The sequence below is a fragment of the Chionomys nivalis genome, chromosome 8 (genome assembly GCF_950005125.1).
Source record: "Chionomys nivalis chromosome 8, mChiNiv1.1, whole genome shotgun sequence".
In the NCBI taxonomy this organism is placed as follows: domain Eukaryota; kingdom Metazoa; phylum Chordata; class Mammalia; order Rodentia; family Cricetidae; genus Chionomys; species Chionomys nivalis.
The window spans coordinates 50908895-50930528 of record NC_080093.1 but is presented as its reverse complement, the minus strand read 5'-3'; the positions used below and the strand labels follow the sequence as shown (position 1 = coordinate 50930528).

At 40.7% G+C, this 21634-nt stretch overlaps 1 protein-coding gene across 3 annotated transcripts in view; it reads right to left on the bottom strand.

Annotated features, from left to right (window-relative positions):
- The window catches only part of Kdm2a (lysine demethylase 2A), a 75826-nt gene that overhangs the window by 15779 nt on the left and 38413 nt on the right, over window positions 1-21634 (bottom strand). For all 3 annotated transcript variants that reach the window (XM_057777257.1, XM_057777259.1, XM_057777256.1), the window contains exons 9-13: window positions 21104-21257; window positions 19725-19840; window positions 15583-15709; window positions 13020-13414; window positions 48-131 (exon numbers count right to left, since the gene is read on the bottom strand). In XM_057777257.1, the coding sequence (XP_057633240.1) occupies window positions 48-131; window positions 13020-13414; window positions 15583-15709; window positions 19725-19840; window positions 21104-21257 (876 nt within the window). The remainder of the gene's footprint in view (window positions 1-47; window positions 132-13019; window positions 13415-15582; window positions 15710-19724; window positions 19841-21103; window positions 21258-21634) is intronic.

Sequence of the window (21634 nt, the reverse complement as noted above, 5' to 3'; positions counted from 1 at the left end):
GACACAATAAACTTAAGTGGCTTGAAGATCAAAAGGAAGTCTCTTACCTTATCCCTTTTTGGCCACTGCACTATAGGAACTCCAGTGAGGGCTAACTTGGGATCACTACTGGCAAGTTCCTCCAGCAAAATCTAAGGGTCAAAGAAAAGGAAAAAGCTGAGTATGGTGAACGCAAAGCCATGTGCTCTCAATAGCATTTAGATCCAGTCTTACCCCTGCCCCCCTTCGGCACCACAAAGAAGAGGAGTAGGTTGGCTGCATTTTGCCTGCTACAGGCTACAGCAAATCAAGTAAACAACAATGAAAGAGAACCTCGGACTGCTATCAAGACTTTAACCTTGGTTGGCTGTACAGCCATGAGCCAGTAATTCTAGGACTCAGGAAGTAGATCTACAGATCAAGTTCCACCACAGAGAAGCAAGATAAAGACTTCTTTTGCTCAACACATCTTAATATTTTCTAATACACTGAAGCAAGTAGCTCCTACAGTGTTACAGTGCTACTTGTCAAGCAGTTCTATACAGGACAGTAAAACTTTACATTACTTCCATACACCGTCCCCTCCCCCCAAGACAGGGTTTCTCAGAAGCTATGGAAACCAGTACTGGAACTTGCTCTGTAGACCAGGCTGGCCTCAAACTCACTGAGATCCACCTGCCTCTGCACCCCCCACTGCCTGGCTACTTTTACACTTTTTCGTAGTAGCAATTATTACTAGTTTTGTCTTTAAATTGTAGATGTGAGGAAAGGAGCATCAAAATGAGTGGCTAATATTGGATTAGCAAGACAACATAACCTTAATGTACTGGTTCAATAGAAGACTTGTTTTTTTGGGTAGAAGAGGGAGTTGAAATGGAGATTGAACCCACAATTTCACACATGCACATTCTAGGCTGATTCTCAACCACTGAGCCATGTCCCCAGACACAGACTTGTTCTAAGACTGATTACAGCTGCATGTCCTCTGGGAGTTCACAGAGTGCACACACAGACACACAAACATGCTTTGCATTTATTACTATTAAGGGGAAAGGAACAGTTTTAGACCAATGGTTTTTATGACTTTTAATAAAGTTTGGATGGCTTAGAAATAACTGACAGTTAGAAACTGTCACTTATGTGAATAACACTGGTTGACTTCATTTTGAGACAAATCATTTCATATCTTTGAAACAGACTCTGAATCACAAACCCCCCAGCAGAATAAATACCCCTTTTGATGACATGAACCACAAAGCAATGCTATAGCAAAAGAATATAAGTCTAGGTTACCCTTGTCTTAAGTGCACATAGGCTGTTTCAGCAAAAACCAAACTTTGACCTAGAAGGATCAACATACTTGGGTCATCTTGAAGAAGCATTTTCATAATCAGAACTTTTAATTATTTTCATGCTTAACATAAATATTAAGCTCCAAATTACAGAATTATGGCTCATAAAACCTGTTTATATTCTGAAAGGTTCCTCTATTAAGCTCTCCCTTTGCCATATCTCCAGATGCCTTACACCTTCCCCCAATCGGATCTCATTTTCAGACATTTTATTTACTTCAAGTTGCTATGGCACCCTATTCCAGAGCCTCATGTTAGCGCCATACTGTGTGGGGGTGAAGAGGCAGGGTGTGGTACCACGTGGGACAAGGTTCTGGTCCCAGCTCCTAATCTCCCTAGGATGAAAAATTCAGGTCCATTCAAAATGTGCACTGAGGAGTGCATGGCTCCCCTCCCCCACTTTGCATAGGGGAGGAGTAGGACTCTGCCCATTTCCTCTGCGGGAGAGAACTGAGCTGTCCACAAACAGGGACTTTCCACTTTCAGCAAAGCAGACTGCACAGAAAGACTTATGATTAAGAGAGTAGAAAAGGAACTTAAGTTCACTGAAACAGCCTAATTCTACCTGTGAGACTTTTGTGGGGGGCACAGGGAAGGCTCAAGAGACAAACTCTGTGGGCTGCACTGGGTGGGGGCAGTTAACAGGCACACCACTCAATTACTGGGGTATGTGTGGGTGTGGAGGGAAATGCAGATTTCCTTCCCAGCTTAAATTTGCTGGGGCCAAGTCCGCAATGCTTTCATGAAAAAAAAAAAAAGACTCTAGCTGAGGCCCTATGAGAAACCATAAAAAAGCCACCACCCCTTGCCAGTGGGGATTTAGGATCAAGGAGCGGGGGTGGGGGTGGGTGGAGTGCGGAAAGACTGCTGCCTATCTAGGTTCCAGGCTTTTGGGAAAATATTCAAAACAGGCCCACACCCCACAGAACACAGGAAGAGAAAGAAAACTGGGGGTTCCTAGTCAAGGAGTATGTATCCCCCCAAACCAAGCAACCCAGTACCAAAGCACATCCCACCAGCAAGAGAACAAGTGTTAACAACGGCTCAAGAAACACAAGTAACACAAGCATTGTCCTGGACTCGCCCAGCATGCAGTTCTGCCTCTTACAAGAGACAAAGTCTCCACAGTTACACACACACAAACCAGAAAGGGTTTGCCAACCGACCGCCTGACCTTGCATTTCTTGTCGCTCTGGAGCTGCAGAGGCTCTTGGGTGAAGTTTCCCCAGCGCCTTTGTTTTGTTTTCTGTGTTGGAAGTTGTGCGGAAGGAGTTAGCTTTTCTGCTTCTAGGAAAATCCTGATTTACTTGAAATCCTCAATCTCTCAGAGCAGGTAAAGCAGGGCAGTCCTGCTGTAACCCTTCGGGCTACCCAGAGCAGCGTGCAGCACTCTGAGATCCTTCTAAAGCCCTTCAGCTCAGCCGCGGCTTCCTGTGCCTGCGAACAATGCTGCTGCGTCACCCACATGCAGCTCCCAGAAATGCTTTGCAACGGAAGATGGCAGGAGGGGGAGCTTAGCTCGAGTGAGCCAGCCAGGCACAGGGCCTGGCCGTTCTGCTGCAGCACCCGGAGGGGGTGTGTTTGGCAGCCACTCGCCTCCTTGTGATTGGAGGAAGCACAACCGGGGCGGGAGCTCAGCCAGCCCCTGCCCCAGCTCCTTCCCTCCAACACTGCAACAGGAGAACCCAGAGCCAGCCCCCAGAGGGCTCTTGGTAGCTGACTTGGAGAGGCACAAGTGGAAGAGGACGCTTAAGGCAGCTTAACCCAGTGCGAGTGTGCCATGGTCCCACGCCATTCCCCTCGGGGTAACTTACTGTTCTAACTAGAGCTCTCACAATGGTACACAGATTTCTTTCCTCTATGGGATCCCATCAAGAGTCCAGCCTTGAGGAGGAATCTGGCAGGAGGTTATGATATTCCCCAGCTCTTCCTGAGTCACCTGTCTGCTTCACACCTGTCCACACTCACATAGCACTCCCCACCAGCAAGTATTACTATCAACACTTTCAGAAATTACAGGCAATCAACCATACATATACCTACTTCTAGTTCAGGCAAGGTCACCACTAGCATACTAGAACTGTATATGCAGCAATCTTTTAGCAGTTCCACTGTGACCAAATCAAGGCACTCAGGTGCAATTTAAGATCAGAACACTTTATTCTCTTGCCTCTATACAAGGTACAGGGTCAGGGAATGGCCCCCCACCCCCACCCAACTGCAACAATTTCCTCTGCCCATCAGAATGCCTCATCCTCTAGATACCACTTTCAGCTCTCCTGCCTCATTCACAAACCTACTGCCTCAGCTTTCCTACTGCTGGAATTATAGACATAACTATCCTCTTGACAGTCCATGAAACCAAACAGTCCTGCATCCTATTGATACTTCAATGACACCTTCTACACTGTCTAGGGGTCCTGGAGCCAGGGTGAAGCTCAAAATTTGTTCATATACTCTCACGGGGCTATGGCAGAAAGGGAAGGTTCACACAGGTCAGAGTCCTACACACACTGTATATCAACATGGGAGGAGAAGCTGGGCAAGAAAAGAAGGCTAAGGAGTAGCCTTATTTGGATTTAAATTTGTGTTTCCCAGATCCTCACAACTGCCATTGCTACTTTGACATAAACATCTAGCTCTCACTACCATTCTCCCCCTTCAATTATATTTACTTGTGTGTGTGTAGGTCAGAGGACAACTTCTATCATGTGGGTCCCTGAATGGATGTTGTTAGGCTTTGCAGTAAGCACTATCACCATGGAAATACTTTATTGTCCCCTCCTCAAGAACAGTTATTTTAGTGCATTTCTGGAATAGATTTTTGGGGCCTAATAGGCTTCCTAGGATCTGGGCTGGTGTCAAAAGTTGTGTTTGTGAATACACTATTTTTCATGACATGTTTTCTGTGTAGCCTGGCTGTACTGGAACAACCTATTTAGAACAGGCTAGTCTCAAACTCACATAGATCTGCCTGCCTCCACCTTCCGAGTGCTGTTGTTTAAACGCATGTGCCACCACTGCCAGCCTGCAAGTATACTTTCTGCCACTTTCCCTCTCTGTGTTGCCTGCCCAGAATCAGCTCCAATCCTTGGGAACTCTAGTGATCATCCTAGATTCTACCAGTAGCTGGGATCCTGCATATGCTGCATGTGCTTATTTTCACAGTAGCTTACAGAATGAAAGAGGCACTTCTGTGATCTTCATTGAGTTCTTCCAGGAAATGCTTATATGGTTATCCTGAACTCACTTTTGAACTTCCAATTTAAGACTTAAAGACAAAGTACATGCAGTTTATTTCACAAGGAAGGTTTTTATAACAATAATCTAGCTACTAAGAGGTTTTCTTAGAAAATGCTTATCTAGCTATCCTAGAGAGATGATAAAGTGCTTTAGAAAAACATATTTTGAGCTTCAAGAAAAACTGGCTATAGCAAAATCTACCAGAAAAGCTGAGAAACAAAAATGCCCCTAGCAAATTCACTCCAAGTAAATTTTAAAATTACGTTTTTTTTCTTTTCTCCTCCTTTCCTTCCTCCCTTCTTTGGTTTTTTGAGACAGGGTTTTCTCTGTATAACAGCTCTGGATGTCCTGGAACTAGTTTTGTAGACCAGGCTGGCCTCAAACTCACAGAGACCTGCCTGCCTCTGCCTCCCAAGTGCTGGGATTAAAGGCGTGCGCCACCACCACCTGGCTCAAATGACATTTAACAGGCCCAATTTTCCCCTCCTCTGCAATTAACAATCAAAAATGGCCAACAAAGATTGCCTAAAATGGGCATGGTGGCACACACCTGTAACCCCAGCACTCAGGAATACCGGTAAAGTAAGAGGATGCAACTTCAGGACCAACTCAGGCTGGACAGAGAGATCCCCATCTCCAGGGGCCAAGAAGGACAAACACGGCCTTTTATGACACAGGAAACTTGAAAAAACTTACTTTTTTTTTTTCCCAAGACAGGGTTTCTCTATAGCTTTGGGGCCTGTTCTGGAACTAGCTCTTGTAGATCAGGCTGGCCTTGAACTCACAAGTCTTAGTATTTTTGTGTGCTACCACTGCCTGGATGAAAAAACTTGTACTTTCAAATGCAACCATATTTGACTTAAAACTGAGTTATTTTAAAATTTTCTATCATGCAGTAAGAATGTGTAAATTATTAAATTCTGGAGAAATGGGTGAGCAACTGAGAACACTATTCAGAGGACTAAGCCTGATTAGCAGCTCACAACTACTTGTAACTCTAGTTCCAGCTGGTTATGGTACCCTCTTCTGACTTTTGAGGGTACCCTTAGACATATAGGCGATACATACATAAACACAAACACACAAGCATAAGTAAAAATAAAAAGAAGACAGGCACAGAGGTGCACACCTTTGATTTCACCATTTGGAAAGCAAAGACAGATCAGTCTTTATGATCTGCATGGACAGTCTGGTTTACATAGCAAGTTTCAGAACATTAAACAAGACCCGGACTCAACGGTTAAACAAAATAAGTAAGTAACAAAATAATCTAATAATACCAGAGAGTGGGCAATAAAGTGTCTGCCTTCCAAGTATTAACACTCAATTTCAGTTTCCAGTATCCACGTGGGGTAGCTTACTCCAGTTCCAGAGGAACTGATGCCTCTGGCTGTTCTCCCATTACAACATAGCCACATACATACACTTACTTTAAAAAATAATCTTTGCCGGGTGGTGGCAGTGCTCACTTTTAATACCAGCACTCAGGAGGTAGAGGCAGGAAGATCTCTGTGAGGTCAAGGTCAGCTTGGTCTACAGAGCAAGTTCCAGAACAGTCAGGGCTACACAGACAAACCCTGTCTCAAAAAACCCAAATAAACAGAAAACAAAGTTTTAACAATTTCAGAAAGCTATTGTATAAAGAAAGAACTAGTTTTCATGTCTCTAGTAACTTAATGCCACGAAGTATGATTGGCAAGTTGATCAAAAAGCTTCTTTCATATATGCATATACATTGGAAATTCTTTATCAGTAAAACAGACCAAAATAGATACAGACAAAGCAATAAAGTTCAATTAAATTCTTCCAGTTGACAGTCATCAGTACAGATTTTCCTATTTAAAACAGCTTAGGATGTACCTCTCAAGAACCCTTTGCAGTTAGCATACTTTGCTTTTTTTAATGGACCTATGCCATACACACTACATCATGTTCTGCCTTTCATTCAATATATATTAAGTTGCAACTCTTCTACTTTAGAAACTAAGGCTACCTTACAGTAAAGAGCTTCTTTCTATCTTTATTACATTTCCTCAAGCAGTCAAGGTAACTCACACATTCTCCAGTTTTATCTGTGTTGATTTACTTTATCAATAAGTCAATATTCTTCTTTTTTTCCGAGACAGGGTTTCTCTGTGGCTTTGAAGCCTATCCTGGAACTAGCTCTTGTAGACCAGGCTGGCCTCGAACTCACAGAGATCCGCATGCCTCTATCTCCTGAGTGCTGGGATTAAAAGTGTGCACCACCATAGCCCGGTCTGTCAATATTCTCTAAATGCTCTTTTTTCCCCACGTAATCCCATTCTAATTCTGTATTCTATGATTTTCTTCAACACTGTAAAACTTAACATTTTAGAGTGCTCAAAGCCCTTTATTGCAGGCCGAAAATGGACTTTTCTTCGAGGAAATATATAATTATGGCTATCCTATCTCATCATTTTTCCGTTTATCTCTCCTACTCCCTGTATTTCTGATAAACAGATGGATTATAACAGGATATAATTCCTTTCTGAATAAAGAGTAAGAGTACGCTGCTTCCTTTTGTCCCTCCCACTATAACCAGCTATGTTGTCACAGAGTCCCCAAGTGTCTAATAATTTGACACCTACCAAACCTAATTTTTCTAATGGTTTTTGCTTTTTTGTTTGTTTTTGAGACAGGGTCTCTCACTCCATAGCCCAGGCTGGCCTCAAACTCAGCCTTGTTTCAGCTTTCTGTGAGCTACTGCCTAGCCTTAAAAAAAGAAAAAGAGCCGGGCGGTGGTGGCGCACGCCTTTAATCCCAGCACTCGGGAGGCAGAGACAGGCGGATCTCTGTGAGTTCGAGACCAGCCTGGTCTACAAGAGCTAGTTCCAGGACAGACTCCAAAACCACAGAGAAACCCTGTCTCAAAAAACCAAAAAAAAAAAAAAAGAAAAAGAAAAAAAAAAGTATGGGCATGAGAGCAGGTATTACAGAGTCCAGCCCAGATCTGCTGGAGCTAGTCAGGATGTGGAGCGAGCCAAACAACATGGCTGTTAACAACCCAATATTTGGATCATCTTGTAAAAGTAGCAAAGTAGCAAGTGCTCTTAACTGCTGGGCCACCACTCCAGCCACTTATAATGCCTTAACAACAATTGGCAGAGTCTTACTATGTAGCCCTGACTGGACTGAATTCTGCAATGAAGAATGGGCCAGTCTTGAACTCACAGAAATTGATCTGGCTCAATACATTTTTAGGTGATGCTCAGAGCCCTGAACTTAGTAAATTTCTCATTACACATAACTCATAGAATACAGGATTAACCCATTTCCTTCTCTTAAATGAAACTACCACTTTCTGAACTCTAAATCTGCCGTTTTCTGACACTGGCTTAAGTATTTTCTTTTTACTTTTGAAAGGGGCCCTATTGTCTTGCCAGGCCTGAAACGCCTAGGCTCAAATGGTCCCTTTACCTCTATCTCTTGAGTAGCTATTATTATAGAAAAACAATAATGCCCAGCACTAGAGGCTGCATTCTGACATCTCTTGTTAGACGTAAACAAGAGACAGTGTAGATGAAGTTCTGAAAGAAGAATCCAAACACTATCAGTCTAATTAGTCATCTCATGGGCCACTAGAATCCTCATGTTCCAACGTGTGCCACCATGTTTTAGCCAGTGTTGATAGCTATACTTCCTAGTGATCCTTGATAAACAGAAAGAAGCTCTGCATTTTTCACATGGTTGAAGACCATTGGATGCCAACCCTTAACTTATTCACCTGCCTTTCTGCTGCTTCAAATTTATTTTTTCTGCATTCTCACCTGGTATACTACTGGACCATTATTTCCTTCATTCTCTGTACTTAAGCCAGGCAGCTGGTACATACTTGTAATCAATCCTAGTACCTGGGAGGCCCAAGTAGGAAGATTTCTAATTTGAGGTCAGTCTGGGCTCTCCAGCAAGACTCTGCCTAAAAACCAAACCAAACCAAATCAATTTTTCGTATTTAGCTATTTTAAATACTTGTTTAAGTCAATCAAGACCTGTGACCCTGAACAATAGAATGCTAGAGTATAAGATAGCTTTCTATAACTGGATTTAGTAAAATTAGAATATAGTAGAGTCAAAATGATTCACTCTTTTTTGTTTTGTTTGAGATGGGGTCTTTTCTTTGTAGCTTTGTAGCTTGTCCTTGAACTCACTCTGTAGAGCAGGCTGGTCTCGAACTCTCAGAGATCCACCTAACTCCCACAGGTAGGATGCAAGGCCTGCACCAGGACCACCCAGCCTAAGATATTCACTTTTATAAACAAGAAATACATACACCAAAAGAATGTTATAAGACAATCTTAGGAATTGTTTCTTGTACTTGTGATGGAATAGCTATATAAAATGTGGATGCTGTAGAAAACAGTAGTGTCATGTTATAGTCAATCACCACAAAGGAAAATAAAGCTGGACTTGATGACACACACTTTTAATCCCTGACTGGTAGAGACAGGCTCTCTTCGAGTTCCATGATAACCTGGTCTATATAGTGAGTTCTAGACCAGCTAGGGTTACAGAGATCCTGCCCAAAAAACTAGATAGGTAGATAAGCAGACAGATAGATAGGCAGACTCACCACAATGGAAAATAAAAAATCCAAATTGCCATTGCTTACTCAAAGGTGTAAAGTGAATTGCAATTTGAGAGCCAAAAAAAGGACGGCTAAATTTCCTTTGCTATACACCAGCAATTTTAGAAATAGGATCACACCAACTTGAAGGCCTTGTTATTTTACTTCCTTATATATGAGCCGCAATAGCACCTCCTTTTCCTAAACAACAATATTTTTTAATTCCTATTTGAAACATAGTGTTATTCTATAGCCCAGGCCTGAAATCTATTTTGTAGCCTAAATTAGCACTAAATTTGAAGCATTCCTCTTACCTTAGCCTCGTGAATGCTTGGATTACAGCCATATACCGCCATGTCTAGCTTAAAAGGAAATCGCCCCACCCCCTTGCACTTTGGTTTTTCAAGACAGGATTTCTCTATGTACTTGGGATGCAGAGGCAGGCATGATCCCTGTGAGTTCCAGGACAGCCAGGGCTATATAAAGAGACCCTGTCCCCCCTTCCACTCTCCCCCCAAAAAAAGGAAAAAAGAAAAGAAACATGGGATGAAAGAGATTTACTATTTATAGTAACAACAAAAAACTGAACAGTCCTAGCATAAAAGCTGACCCATAGACCAATGATATAAATCCATACAGGTACGGTACGATGACCTAATTTATTGACAAAGATACCAAAACATGGGTAAAGGGCCAGTAAGACGGCTCAATGAAAAAAGGGCACCTGCTGCTAAACCTGGGGATCTGAGTTTGATCCCTGGAATTCATGTGGTAGAAACAGAGAACTGATTCCTACTAGTTGTCTTTGGATCTCTACATGTGCGCAATGACACATTTGACCACACTCTCACCCACCCACCAAATATTATGCTAAAAAAAAAAAAAAAAAAAAAAAAAGAACTTAGAGGGCTGGGGAGATGGCTCCGAGGTTAAGAGCACTGGTTGTTCTTCCAGAGGTCCTGAGTTCAAGTCCCAGCAGCCAAACACATGGTGGCTCATAATCATCTATAATGAATCTGGTGCCCTCTTCTGGCATGTAGGCATACATGCACGCAGAATACTGCATGTTTAACAAACGAACAAAGAAATAGAGCTTGGAAGCTGAGTGTAGTGGCACATACCTTTAATTCCAGCACTCAGAAGAAAGAGGCAGAGGTAGGTGGCTATCAGTGAATTTGAGGCCAGTCTGGTGTATATAATGAATTCTAGGAGAGTCAGGGCTACACAGAGATCCTTTCTCAAAACAAAACAAAAGGCATCAGTGGTGAGGCGGGGATGACTGGGGCTGGTGAAACGGCTCAGTGGTTAGGAGCACTTGTGGCTCTTTCAGAGGACTGCAGTACACTGACTGGACAACTCAGAAACACCTGTAACTCTAGCTCCAGGGATCTAACACTTTCCTCTGACCTCAAAAGGCACACACGTGTACAATAAATAAAATTTTATAAAAAATTTAAAAATAAAAAAATATACAACACTACAAGATATATTGATATGCCATTTTCTAGCATACCTGGCATAAGAGTACCTTTAATCCCAACAACTCAGGAGGCAAAGGAAGAAGTGTATTTGTGAGTTTGAGGCCAGCTTGGTTTACATAGGGAGTTCCAGGACAGCCAGGGTTATATAGAAAACCCTTGTCTCAAATAACAAAGAGGTAGAGAGAGATGGTTCATTGGTTAAGAGCATGTACTGCTCTTCTAGAGAACCAGAGTACAATTCTCAGCACCTTTATCAGACAGCACACAAACACAAAAACTTCGTTTCTAAGATAATCTGACATCTTTGCGTGCGCGCGCGCATACACACACACACACACACAAATACATACAATGCTATTTATTTTTTTTAAAAAAAAAGTCAAGCAGTGGTGGCATACACCTTGAATCCCAGAACTAGGGAGGCATAGGGAAGTGATTATTTGTGAGTTCAAAGTCAGTCTGGTATACAGAACAGGATCTAGGACAGCCAGGGCTACATACAGAAATCCTGTCTCAATAAAACAAACAAAATCTAAAAAAACCAAAAACACCAAAAAAAAAAAAACCCCAAACAAACAAAATAACAAAACAAACCCAACAAAACAAAACAAAAAATAGGCAAGGACTTTTTGAAGAGGACTCAAATAACAAAGGAAATAAACCTACAAAGTAACAAATGAGAGTTTTTAAGAAATTAAAAAGTTTCTATACAGCAAAGGAAACATGCACCTAGAATAAAAAAGCAGCTTACAAAGTGGGAAATTGACACATCAAACAGGATTAATATAAAAAATAAGTATTAAAAGCTATAAAAATTAAACAAAGGAAATAGAAATGGCTGGGTATGGTGATACATAGCTTTAATCTCAGCACTTGGGAGGCAGAGGTAGGAAGATCTCTGTGAGTGTCAGTCAGTCTGGTCTACACAGAGAATTCCAGAAAGTCATAACCACATAGAGACCCAGTCACAAAAAACAAAACAAAAATAAATACAAATGAGTTCAATGAATATCTGAAAAGTTGTCCAAATTCTCAGTCATCAATACAAAGTAAATTAAAGCTGCTCTGAGATTTCATCTCAACCCAGTCAAAATAGTTACCAAAAACAAAACAACCCCCCCCCAAAAAACCCCAAGAGAACAACAGCAACAAAAAAAAACACCCAATGACCAGAGCTGACTGCAGAAAAGTGCTTATCATGAAATCCAATTCCTACTTCACAGCCACGCATGTGCTCCCCTCCTACAACAAATCATCCAAAAAAGCAAAACCAAAAACCAAACCAAATCAAACAAAAAAACCAATGACAATATATGCCAGTGAGGACCTATGAAAAAGTAATCCTTATATATTGTTGGTGGGACTGTAAATTGGCACAGCTATTATGGAAGTCAGTATGGGAGTTCCTCAGAAGCTAAAAATAGAGGATTATATAATCCAGCTATATCACTGAGTGTATACCTGAAAGACTCCAAGTTACCATATCATAGATACTTAGATACATATTTTTATTGTGGTACTATTCACAATAGCTAAAAAAAAAAAAAGTGGAACCAGCTTAGATGCCTATCAAGAGGTAAATGGATAATGAAAATGTGGCACATAATTACATAATGAAGTTTTACCAACTGTAATGAAAAATAAAATCATGGCATTTCAGAAAAATGGATAGAACTGCAGAATATTATGTGGAATCTATATTTGTGTGGGAAGATGAGGTAGAAAGGTAACCATGAGAGGGGAGGAAAAGAGAAAGGGGAAAAATACACAGGGTAGTGAAATATATGTGACATGAAAGCAGAAAGGTAGGAAGGAAAACACAGGATGTGGTGAGAAGGAAGAAATCAGTTTCTGGCCAGTTTGCCTATGTCTGCCTCCCATTTCACCATAGGCATGTACAAGTACAAATGGGCTCTAGGAATTGAACCAAGGTCCTCACGCTTGTGCAGCAAGAGAATTTACCTGCTGCACCATCTCCTCAGGTCCCAGATGACCTTATGTTCACTACATTTTTGTTTATCTACTGTGTGTGAAACAACAGTTTGCAAGAGCTGATTCTCCCCTTTCACCATGTAGGTTCTAGGAATTATATTCAGGTCATTGGTTCTACTTACTGAGCCAATTTACCTGGCTCTCCGCACTTTCTCTAATTTGGTGATAAGCCTCAAGTTTTTAACACTAAACTTAAGTCAACACTGAAAACACAAATGTTCTCTCATGTTCAAAATGGTGACTTCATATCACTCTAGAAATAGAAACACTGAGCAGCACTAACACTGGCACACATTAACTTCCCAGTACTTGAGGCATCCTTAATCCTAATACTTTCTCCCTCCAAATCCAGAAAGAACTCTCCTAGACAGGTCAAAAGCTGCTTACCTTTACGTCAGCAATCAGAGCATCTTCGTCTTCTATCCCTGTGGGGACGCATTTCTTGTGCAGTGGCAGTGACTCTAACTTATCTACAAGACAGCGAAGACCTTCAAGCTCAAAGTGGGTCAGATGCACTTGCCTATCCTTTCTAGGGCTACCCTGGGGATCCCAAAGTTGGCCATTTTGGGATCCTCGGCTAGAGTCTGAGGATGAGTCTCCTGACAAAGTTTTCTTCAGACTTGGAAGACTTCGGCAGGTTTTGCCCAGTCCATCATAATCCAGGTTGACTCCATTAGCAACAGGACTGGTAAGCACAGATCGCTTACTGTTCAAGCGTCGGGCTTCTCTGTCCACCCCTTCCTCGTCACCATTTCCAGACTCCAACTCATTTAATTCCATATCTACCAATGCAAAGGAAACAAATGCCAGTTGGCTAGATGATTAACAAGAAAAATTACACAGTACACCCAAGTTATAAATGACAAAGTCACTGCTGAAAACCACAGTTATAAATAGAAAAACCCTGTAGCAGTTTACAAGTGGTAATGTACGCCTTTATTCCCAGTGTACTAAAAAGCAGAAGCAGGAGGATCTCTGTGAGTTCCAGGCTACCCTGATCTACATAGTGATTCCCAGTCCAGTTAGAATGAGTCCCTGCCTTACAAATACAAAACAAAATGAAAATTAAAAATGTATACAGAAACTACCATGCCGGGGCTAAAGAGGTGGCTCAGCAATTAAGAGAACTTGTGGCTATTACAAAGGCTCCAGGTTCAATTCTCAGTACCCACATAATGGTTTATAACTATTTAGAACTCTAGTTCCATGAGATCTGATACTATCTTCTGACCACTACAAGCACCAACCAACCACTTATATGGTACAAATATATACACTCACACATAAATCTAATAATTTTTTTTTTAAAAAGCCAAGTAAAAAAGAAACTACCATTCATCCAATTAAGCATTTCTCTTGATATTGAGAAAATGTTAAAGCACAGAGGTTAAAAACAAAGATATTAGAGTCTCACCAGTCTAGTTCAAGGTATGGCTATTCTACTTATTAACTGTAGTATCATAAAAAGTATAAAAATCTTGAGAGTTAAAATTCTAATTTATGCTGGGTGGTGGTGGCACACACCTTTAGTCCCAGCACTCAGGAGGCAGAGGCAGGCAGATCTCTGAATTCAAAGCCAATCTGTTCTACAGAGTGAGTTTCATAACAGCTAGGACTACAGAATGTTGCGGGAGGTCCTTCTGCTCCTCCAGCCAATAGCCGCTGAGATACCAGCCCATTGGGGCGTGGTCTCTTTCCCTTTAAAAAAGCGGCTACTTCCCTACTCGCTCTCTTTACTTCCTGCTCTGGTTCCAGCGACTAGACTTCTTCCTAATTGCGCAGAGGGCTGTTGTCTGGGACGGTGATCTGTAAGTTTTTTACCCTTTAAATAAATACCACCCTATTAATCATAATTCCAAACTGGTGTGGGATTGTTTATGACTTACGCCATCAACAGAGAAACCTGTATCTCAAAATAAAGCAAAACTCCAAAACAAATAACCCCTTTCCCCCAAATTCTTATTTGTAAAACTAGGTTAATTATACCTACCACACAGGTATATACTTATATTACATACACATATAATATATAATAAGAATTTAAACTATAAAAGTGACAAGAATAGACTGTGACCATCTATATATAATAAATATATTTAACTAGTCAAAGGGTTGAACTGTCAGCGGCTGTGATTATACACAATAACTATACAAGACTAGGCCACCAACTTCCATCATGGGTAGGAGGAGATCACAAGGCTCCATCCTCTCATAAGATCTACAGACAGTCAAGTATTGCTAGGGGCTCATAAGCCCCTTTCCTCCCTGAAGATCTTTTGGCATTTTGGTAGTTCATGGTTGTGGGGAAAAGGAGAGACATTTTCTTGATTGGTTCCCCAAGCATCTGTAACTAATCCTTCACACCAGCTTCTACGGTAAGTCTAATCGTATTAGTTAGTACTCCCTACTCCACCCAGGGGCTGAAGAGATGACTCGGCTGTTAAAAGCACTGGCTGCTCTTTCAGAGTATCCAGGGTCAATACCCACAAGGCAGCTGAGAGGTCTTAAATTCAGTTCCAAGGTCTCCAACACCCTTACATACACATACATGCAGGCAAAACACCAGTGCACATAAAATTAAAAAAATAAACTCTCTTTAAAAAAGAAAAGAAAAATCCCCTTTAAAAAAATTATAGTAGAAGGGGACTAGCTAGGAAGAGGAAAGTAGATCTGTAGGTGGAGGAAACGAGACATGAGGGTGATGGGGGACAGCACATGCATGAAGACATCATAATGAAACCCATTAGTATAACTAATATATTTTAATAAAAACAAAACCAGACAATGTATCACTTATCTTGAGAAGATGAATATAGCAACTCAGGCAAGGTGCAGACCCACAATATTTCATTCAGTCTGGTAATTCATATGTAGTTGTGTATTTAGTGCTCAAATGCAGTATATTTCTCAGCTCAAGTGTGTCTTTAGTGCTCACAGGGTCAACACTTACCCATGCTGAGGGATTCTTTCTGAAATTCCTTAGTTAGGTGGGAGCGGTTGGTTATGCAGTATACATATCGTTCCAACACGTACCAACACATTTCGTAGTAAAATGGGTAACGGAATTTATTTGGAACCTATACAGGAAAAGAACCATGAGAAAAGGCAGTGACAATTTTCAAGGTAAGAAAATAAGAAAGACAATCTTGATCTCTGCAGTAATTATTAGCCCAGGAAAAATTCTTGCCAACCTATAAATTTAAGCTGGCATCTGAAGTAAGAACTTAAGTCAATTTTTAGAATGTTGATTTAGAGCTAGGCAAGTAGGCTAGGTGGTGGTGACACACGCCTTTAATCCCAACAGAGGTGGGCAGATCTCTGTGAGTTCGAGGCCAGCCTGGTCTACAAGAGCTAGTTCCAGGACAGGCCCCAAAGCTACACAGACAAACCCTGTTTCGAAAAACCAAAAACCTAACCAAACCAAACCAACAAACAAAAAAGGCAAGGTAGTTTGTATCTGCAACCCCAGTACTCAAGAGGTTGAGACAAAAAAAAAAAAAAAAAAAAAAGTTCAAGGCCAGCCTGGGAGACTCTGTCAAAAAAGAAAAAAAACGGGGATGGAGGAGGGTAAGGACATGTGAATAAATAAAAATAAGGACTAAGGATGTAGATTAGTTGGCAGAATGTTTGCCTAACATACATAAAGGCCTGGGTTGGAAGGAACTATAGGACTGTATAAAACTGGGTACTATGATCTACACTTATATGCTCACCACTTTGGAAGTAGAAGGAGGATAAGAAATTAAAGGCCAGTCTGGGCTACATAAAACCCTATCTCAAAACCTGACACCAAACAAAAACAAAACACAATTAAAAAAGAAAAAAATGCTGTTTTACAGAAACAATCACTATAGACAAAAAGGATTTGCAAAAAACCATTTAGAATCACTAAGAAGCTAACATGGCTAAGTGGGAAATAAAAAAAGGAATTTTAAGGTTTGATTCAAGGGATGCTATAATAAGACACAATAACTAGGTGTTGGGCACAGCCATCTGTAATTTCTGCTCTCTGGAGATAAGAGGCGAGTGAAAAAGAAGAAAGGTATAGGAGCATGAAGAGACGGCAACAGGTGCTATTATTTGCAAAATTATTTTAGGCCAGTATAGTGATCCATGCTTTTAATCCTAGCACTCACGAGACAGAGGGAGGCTAGCCTGGCCTACACAGAGAGTTCCAGGATAGCCAAGGCTACACAGAAAGACCCTGTCTCATAACTAACACACACGCATGCGCACACAAACACAAAATAAAACAAAACATCCTAATTTAGAGTATAAAGGTATTCCAAGCATTTTTGTTTGGCCCCAGTTTTTTGTTTGTTTTCCTGAATCTGAAGCGCACAGGACAAAGAATCTAATGAAAGCTAGGCAGAAGTTATACACTTATAGTAAGACATTATACGCATAAAAGTATAATTTTAAACTATTCTCAAGACTGTATTGTTTAGAAGGCAAGATTGTGCCTCTGTCCAACATCCACCCTCAGCTTTCCTGTCTTGTGCTTTGTAGTATACCTACCTATCAGATTAATAATTTGTGTGGTTTTATTGGTCACTATTTTGGTAGCATTCATCTTTTTTACATTCAGAACATTTCAAAAATTATTTCGGAAATATAATGGTATATTATAATGGTATATCCTTAGGTATACCACTGTCAAGAAAAAGATGAATTAAAATTACTATCAATCAATGAACAAGAAAGATAAGTGTCAGGTACCATTCTAAATGTATCTGCTGTTTAATCCCAGTACCCAGGAGGCAGTGGCAGATAATCTTTGTGAATTTGAGGCTTGCCTGGTCCACATACTGAGTTTCAGAACAGCCAGAGCTAGATAGTGAGACCCTATCTAAAAAAATAAAATTAAAGCCAGGCGTGGTGATGCATGCCTTTAATCCCAGCACTTGGGAGGCAGAGACAGGCAGATTCTAGTCCAGCCTGGTCTACAAAGCAAGTTTCAGGACAGCCAGGGATACACAGAGAAGCCCTGTCTCAAAAACCCAACAAATAAGTAGATAAATAAAATTGAGCCAGATGTGGTGGCACACACCTTTAATCCCAGCACTCAGGAGGTAGAGGCAGTGTATCTCTGTAAGTTCTACGCCAGTCTGGTCTATAGAGAGAGTTCTAAGATAGCTAAGATTGGATCCCCCTACCCCCCAGACAGGGTTTCTCTGCGTAGCTTTGGCTGTCCTGGAACTCGATCTGTAGACCAGGCTGGATATACAGAGAAACTCTATCTCACAAAACAAAAACTTAAATTAAAAAATATATATAACACCCTCTTTATAGAAGTTGCAATTCAAGGCCAAACAGCCCACCTGTCATGTCCAGATATCTTCATAAATTGAAAATGAAAAGAGAATTCCTTTTCAAAGCTTTCACCAGGTCACAGGTATTATTATGAAATAAGGAAATCACTTTCTAGTCATTAGACAAGAGGAATACAACCAATGAAGAATATAACAAGATCGAAACCTGGATCTTTTATGTGATTATGGAGTTAACCAGAAGTTTCTTCTCTCTCACTTAAAAGCCAATTTATTTCTGGCAAGAAGAAAGAGTAGGGAGCTAAGAACTAATAGGTATTGTGCCTCCTTAAACTAAGTACAACACCCTTATGCTTCTCTGTTAGTATTTGAAGTGCATTAATATTTATTGGGAAAGTTCTTCAGTTCAGGAGAAGTATAAATTCTAAAACTGTCAATAAATTTGATGAGAGCTGACTCATACTGACATTTATGATGGAGAGGGAAGGGCCCAATAAGATGGGCTTTACCAGTAGGTAAAGGTACTTGCTGCCAAGTCAGATGACCTCAATTAGTTTTCTGGGACATAGTGACAAAAAAGAGCTGACTTCTATAAGTTGCTTTTTGACCTCCACTCATATCTCTTGGCATAGGAACCCAACATACATGACAAAATAAATAAAATTTAATTTTGAAAAGGTATTTATAAGTTAGGCAATGGTGGTGCATACCTTTAATCCTAGTATTTGAAAGGCAGAGGCAGGTGGATTTCTGTGAGTTCGAGGCCAGCCTGTTCTACAGAGCTAGTTCCAGGAAAGCTAGGGCTGTTACACAGAGAAACCCTCCCTGTCTGGGGGGAGTGGGTGTTAAAATGGGAAAGGGAAAAAGAGGGGAGAGCTGGTAATAAAGGCCAGAACAGGCTTCAAAGCTACACAGACGCCTTTAATCCCAGCACTTGGGAGGCAGAGGCAGGCAGATTTCTGTGAGTTCGAGGCCAGCCTGGTCTACAAGAGCTAGTGCCAGGACAGGCTCCAAAGCTACAGAGAAACCCTGTCTTGAAAAACTAAAAAAAAAAAAAAAAAAAGCTACACAGAGAAACCCCGTCTTGAAAAACCAAAAAGAAAAATTCAAAGTTGTAAAATTTGAATCGATCATCCCATTCCATAAACTATTCATGAGCATAAAAATGAAAAACATGGCTCAAAAGATTAGGACAAATATCCATATGAAGAACTTTAGAGTTAAAAGTCCTACAAAAACAAAAGTCCAGTAAAATCTTCTGATATATCCTCAAAGTATGTGGAAACTTCTTTTTAATGCAAAGAAAATCTAAAAAATTGACAAATTATCCAGGAATCCCTTTCTGGTTCATTTACTGTATTGGGGGAAAGAGGATGGCAGTATATGCAGATGAAGGTTAGAAGGCAACATGCAGTTGTTGGTTCTAGCTTTGTACCGTATGTGTTCTGGGGTTTGTTATCAAGCTTAGTATTGAGTATCTTTACCTGATAAGCCATCTCACCCCATGGATCTCTTTTGATTTGTCTTTTTCTTTGATACACGGTTTTGCTACACCTCAAACTCACAATCTTCCTGTCCCTGAGTGCTACAAAGATTAGAGGCAGTCGGGCATTGGTGGCACATGCCTTTAATCCTAGCACTTGGGAGGTATAGGCAGGCAGATCTCTGTGAGTTTGAGGTCAGTCTGGTCTACAGAGCAAGTGCCAGGACAGGCTCCAAAATACACAGGGCAAAAAAGAGACATGTGTTACCATGCTCACCAAACATCTGTTATATATAAATGTTAATATGATTAAATATTAATAACGATCAAATTACTCACCCGTGTCCGATCTTCAATGCTGTATATTTTTAATTGCATGGGGATATTAAAGCTATGTAAAAAATTGCCTCCAAACACTAATGTGTCTGTAGGAGTATACACAGCATGAATCCAACCTGGAAGATAGAAAATGGAGGCAGGACTGAATGCACATACTATAATATGGTTTCTGGTTTATATTCTTCTCTCTCTCTCTTTGGAAACAAGACCTTGATGCATAACCCAGGCTTTTTTATAATTGGTCAATTTACTTATCTCTCAAAGCATCAATATTCTCTTTAAAACTAGAAATATTTTACTTCATATGGCGGTGAGTATTAAATGAGAATATGTATCTAAGACACAGGTTTTACTTATTTTATTTTATTTATTTATTTTTTTTGGTTTTTCAAGACAGGGTTTCTCTGTGGCTTTGGAGCCTGTCCTGGAACTAGTTCTTGTAGACCAGGCTGGTCTCGAACTCACAGAGATACGCCTGCCTCTGCCTCTTGAGTGCTGGGATTAAGGTTTTACTTATTTTAAAGATAAGGTCTTAAATGCTGCTCTTGCTAGTCACAAACACACAAATAGCTAGGACTACAGGGGTGTGATCCAATACTCAGCATAAGATGTGTTTTTGTTTTTGTTTTTTAATTCCTAGAGATATAACACAGGGTATTATGCAAGTTAAGTACCCTACCATTAAGTTATTTCCCCAGTGCAAGAAACTTTTAATAAATGCTGCTTCCATTTATAAACTACCAACTATGCATCAGCTATGTGTAAGATAGTTTATTAATAATCTCATGTATTCTTCTCAACAAAAAAACCAAACTTACGTATTTGCCAAAGTAGTACTGAGTCTCAAACAGATCAGGGACCCCAAAATTTGTACTCTTTATATGCATTTATTTTAGAATAAGTAATACAATTAAAATACCCCACTCAGGTAGGGAAAGGTGGCTCTTCATTAGAGAGGACACTCCATGTGTAAAGATTCTGAATTACTGGGCTTAATATGTAATCTAAACATGTATATCTTTTGGGAAGCCACCACTGGCTTTAAGCACTGCTTTTAATTTATTTTATTTATTTTTTTGTTTTAAAATACATTCTCTCTGTCAGGCAGTGGTAGCACCCTTCTTTAATTCTAGCACCTGGAAGGCAGAGGCAGGCGATCTCTGTGAGTTCAAGGCCAGCCTGGTCTTCAAAGTGAGTTCTAGGATAGGCTCCAAAACTACAGAGAAACCCTGTCTCTAAAAACCAAAAAACCCACAAAAACCGAAAAATAACATCCTCTCCATGTATTGCATAAAATCAGACAAGCACTCTATTGTTTGCTGCTGACTGTACAAGGGGCTAAGTGCTAGAAAGCAACATACTTTCCCCACTTTGCTTACCTGAGGGAATGACGAAGGTATAGCCCTGCTTGAGCTCAATTCGTTGGCAATCTGACACCCGGTCACCCAGAAAGATGTCTCCCTGTTTCCCTGACAGCAGCCAATTCTCGTACAGCTCCAGGTTGTGGGCTGTAGGGGGGATGAGCCAGAAGACCTGTGAGTTAAAAAACTTCAGTCTGTTAACAGCCATTGACATGATCCAGTCGTCTCCCTCAAATGATAAACAGATATAAAGAAGACTGGAAGGTAGAAGACAGACAAACAATTCTCCCAGCCTACAGACTCAACTATCTGGGTAACTCAGGACCTAACCAAACAGATCTGGTCTGACACCATCTGGATTTCCTGGGATTATGGCTATAGAAGTAAGAATGCAGAACCTATCTACAATACCAAGAGAAAAGGAAAAGTGGGCTTATTACCTCGGCAGTTTCTTAAAAACTCTGGCTATAGGCTTAAGCAGCCCCATTCTTTAGGTGTAATTAATAACTCTAAGAGACCGACCTGACACTGCCCTATCCCAATATAGTA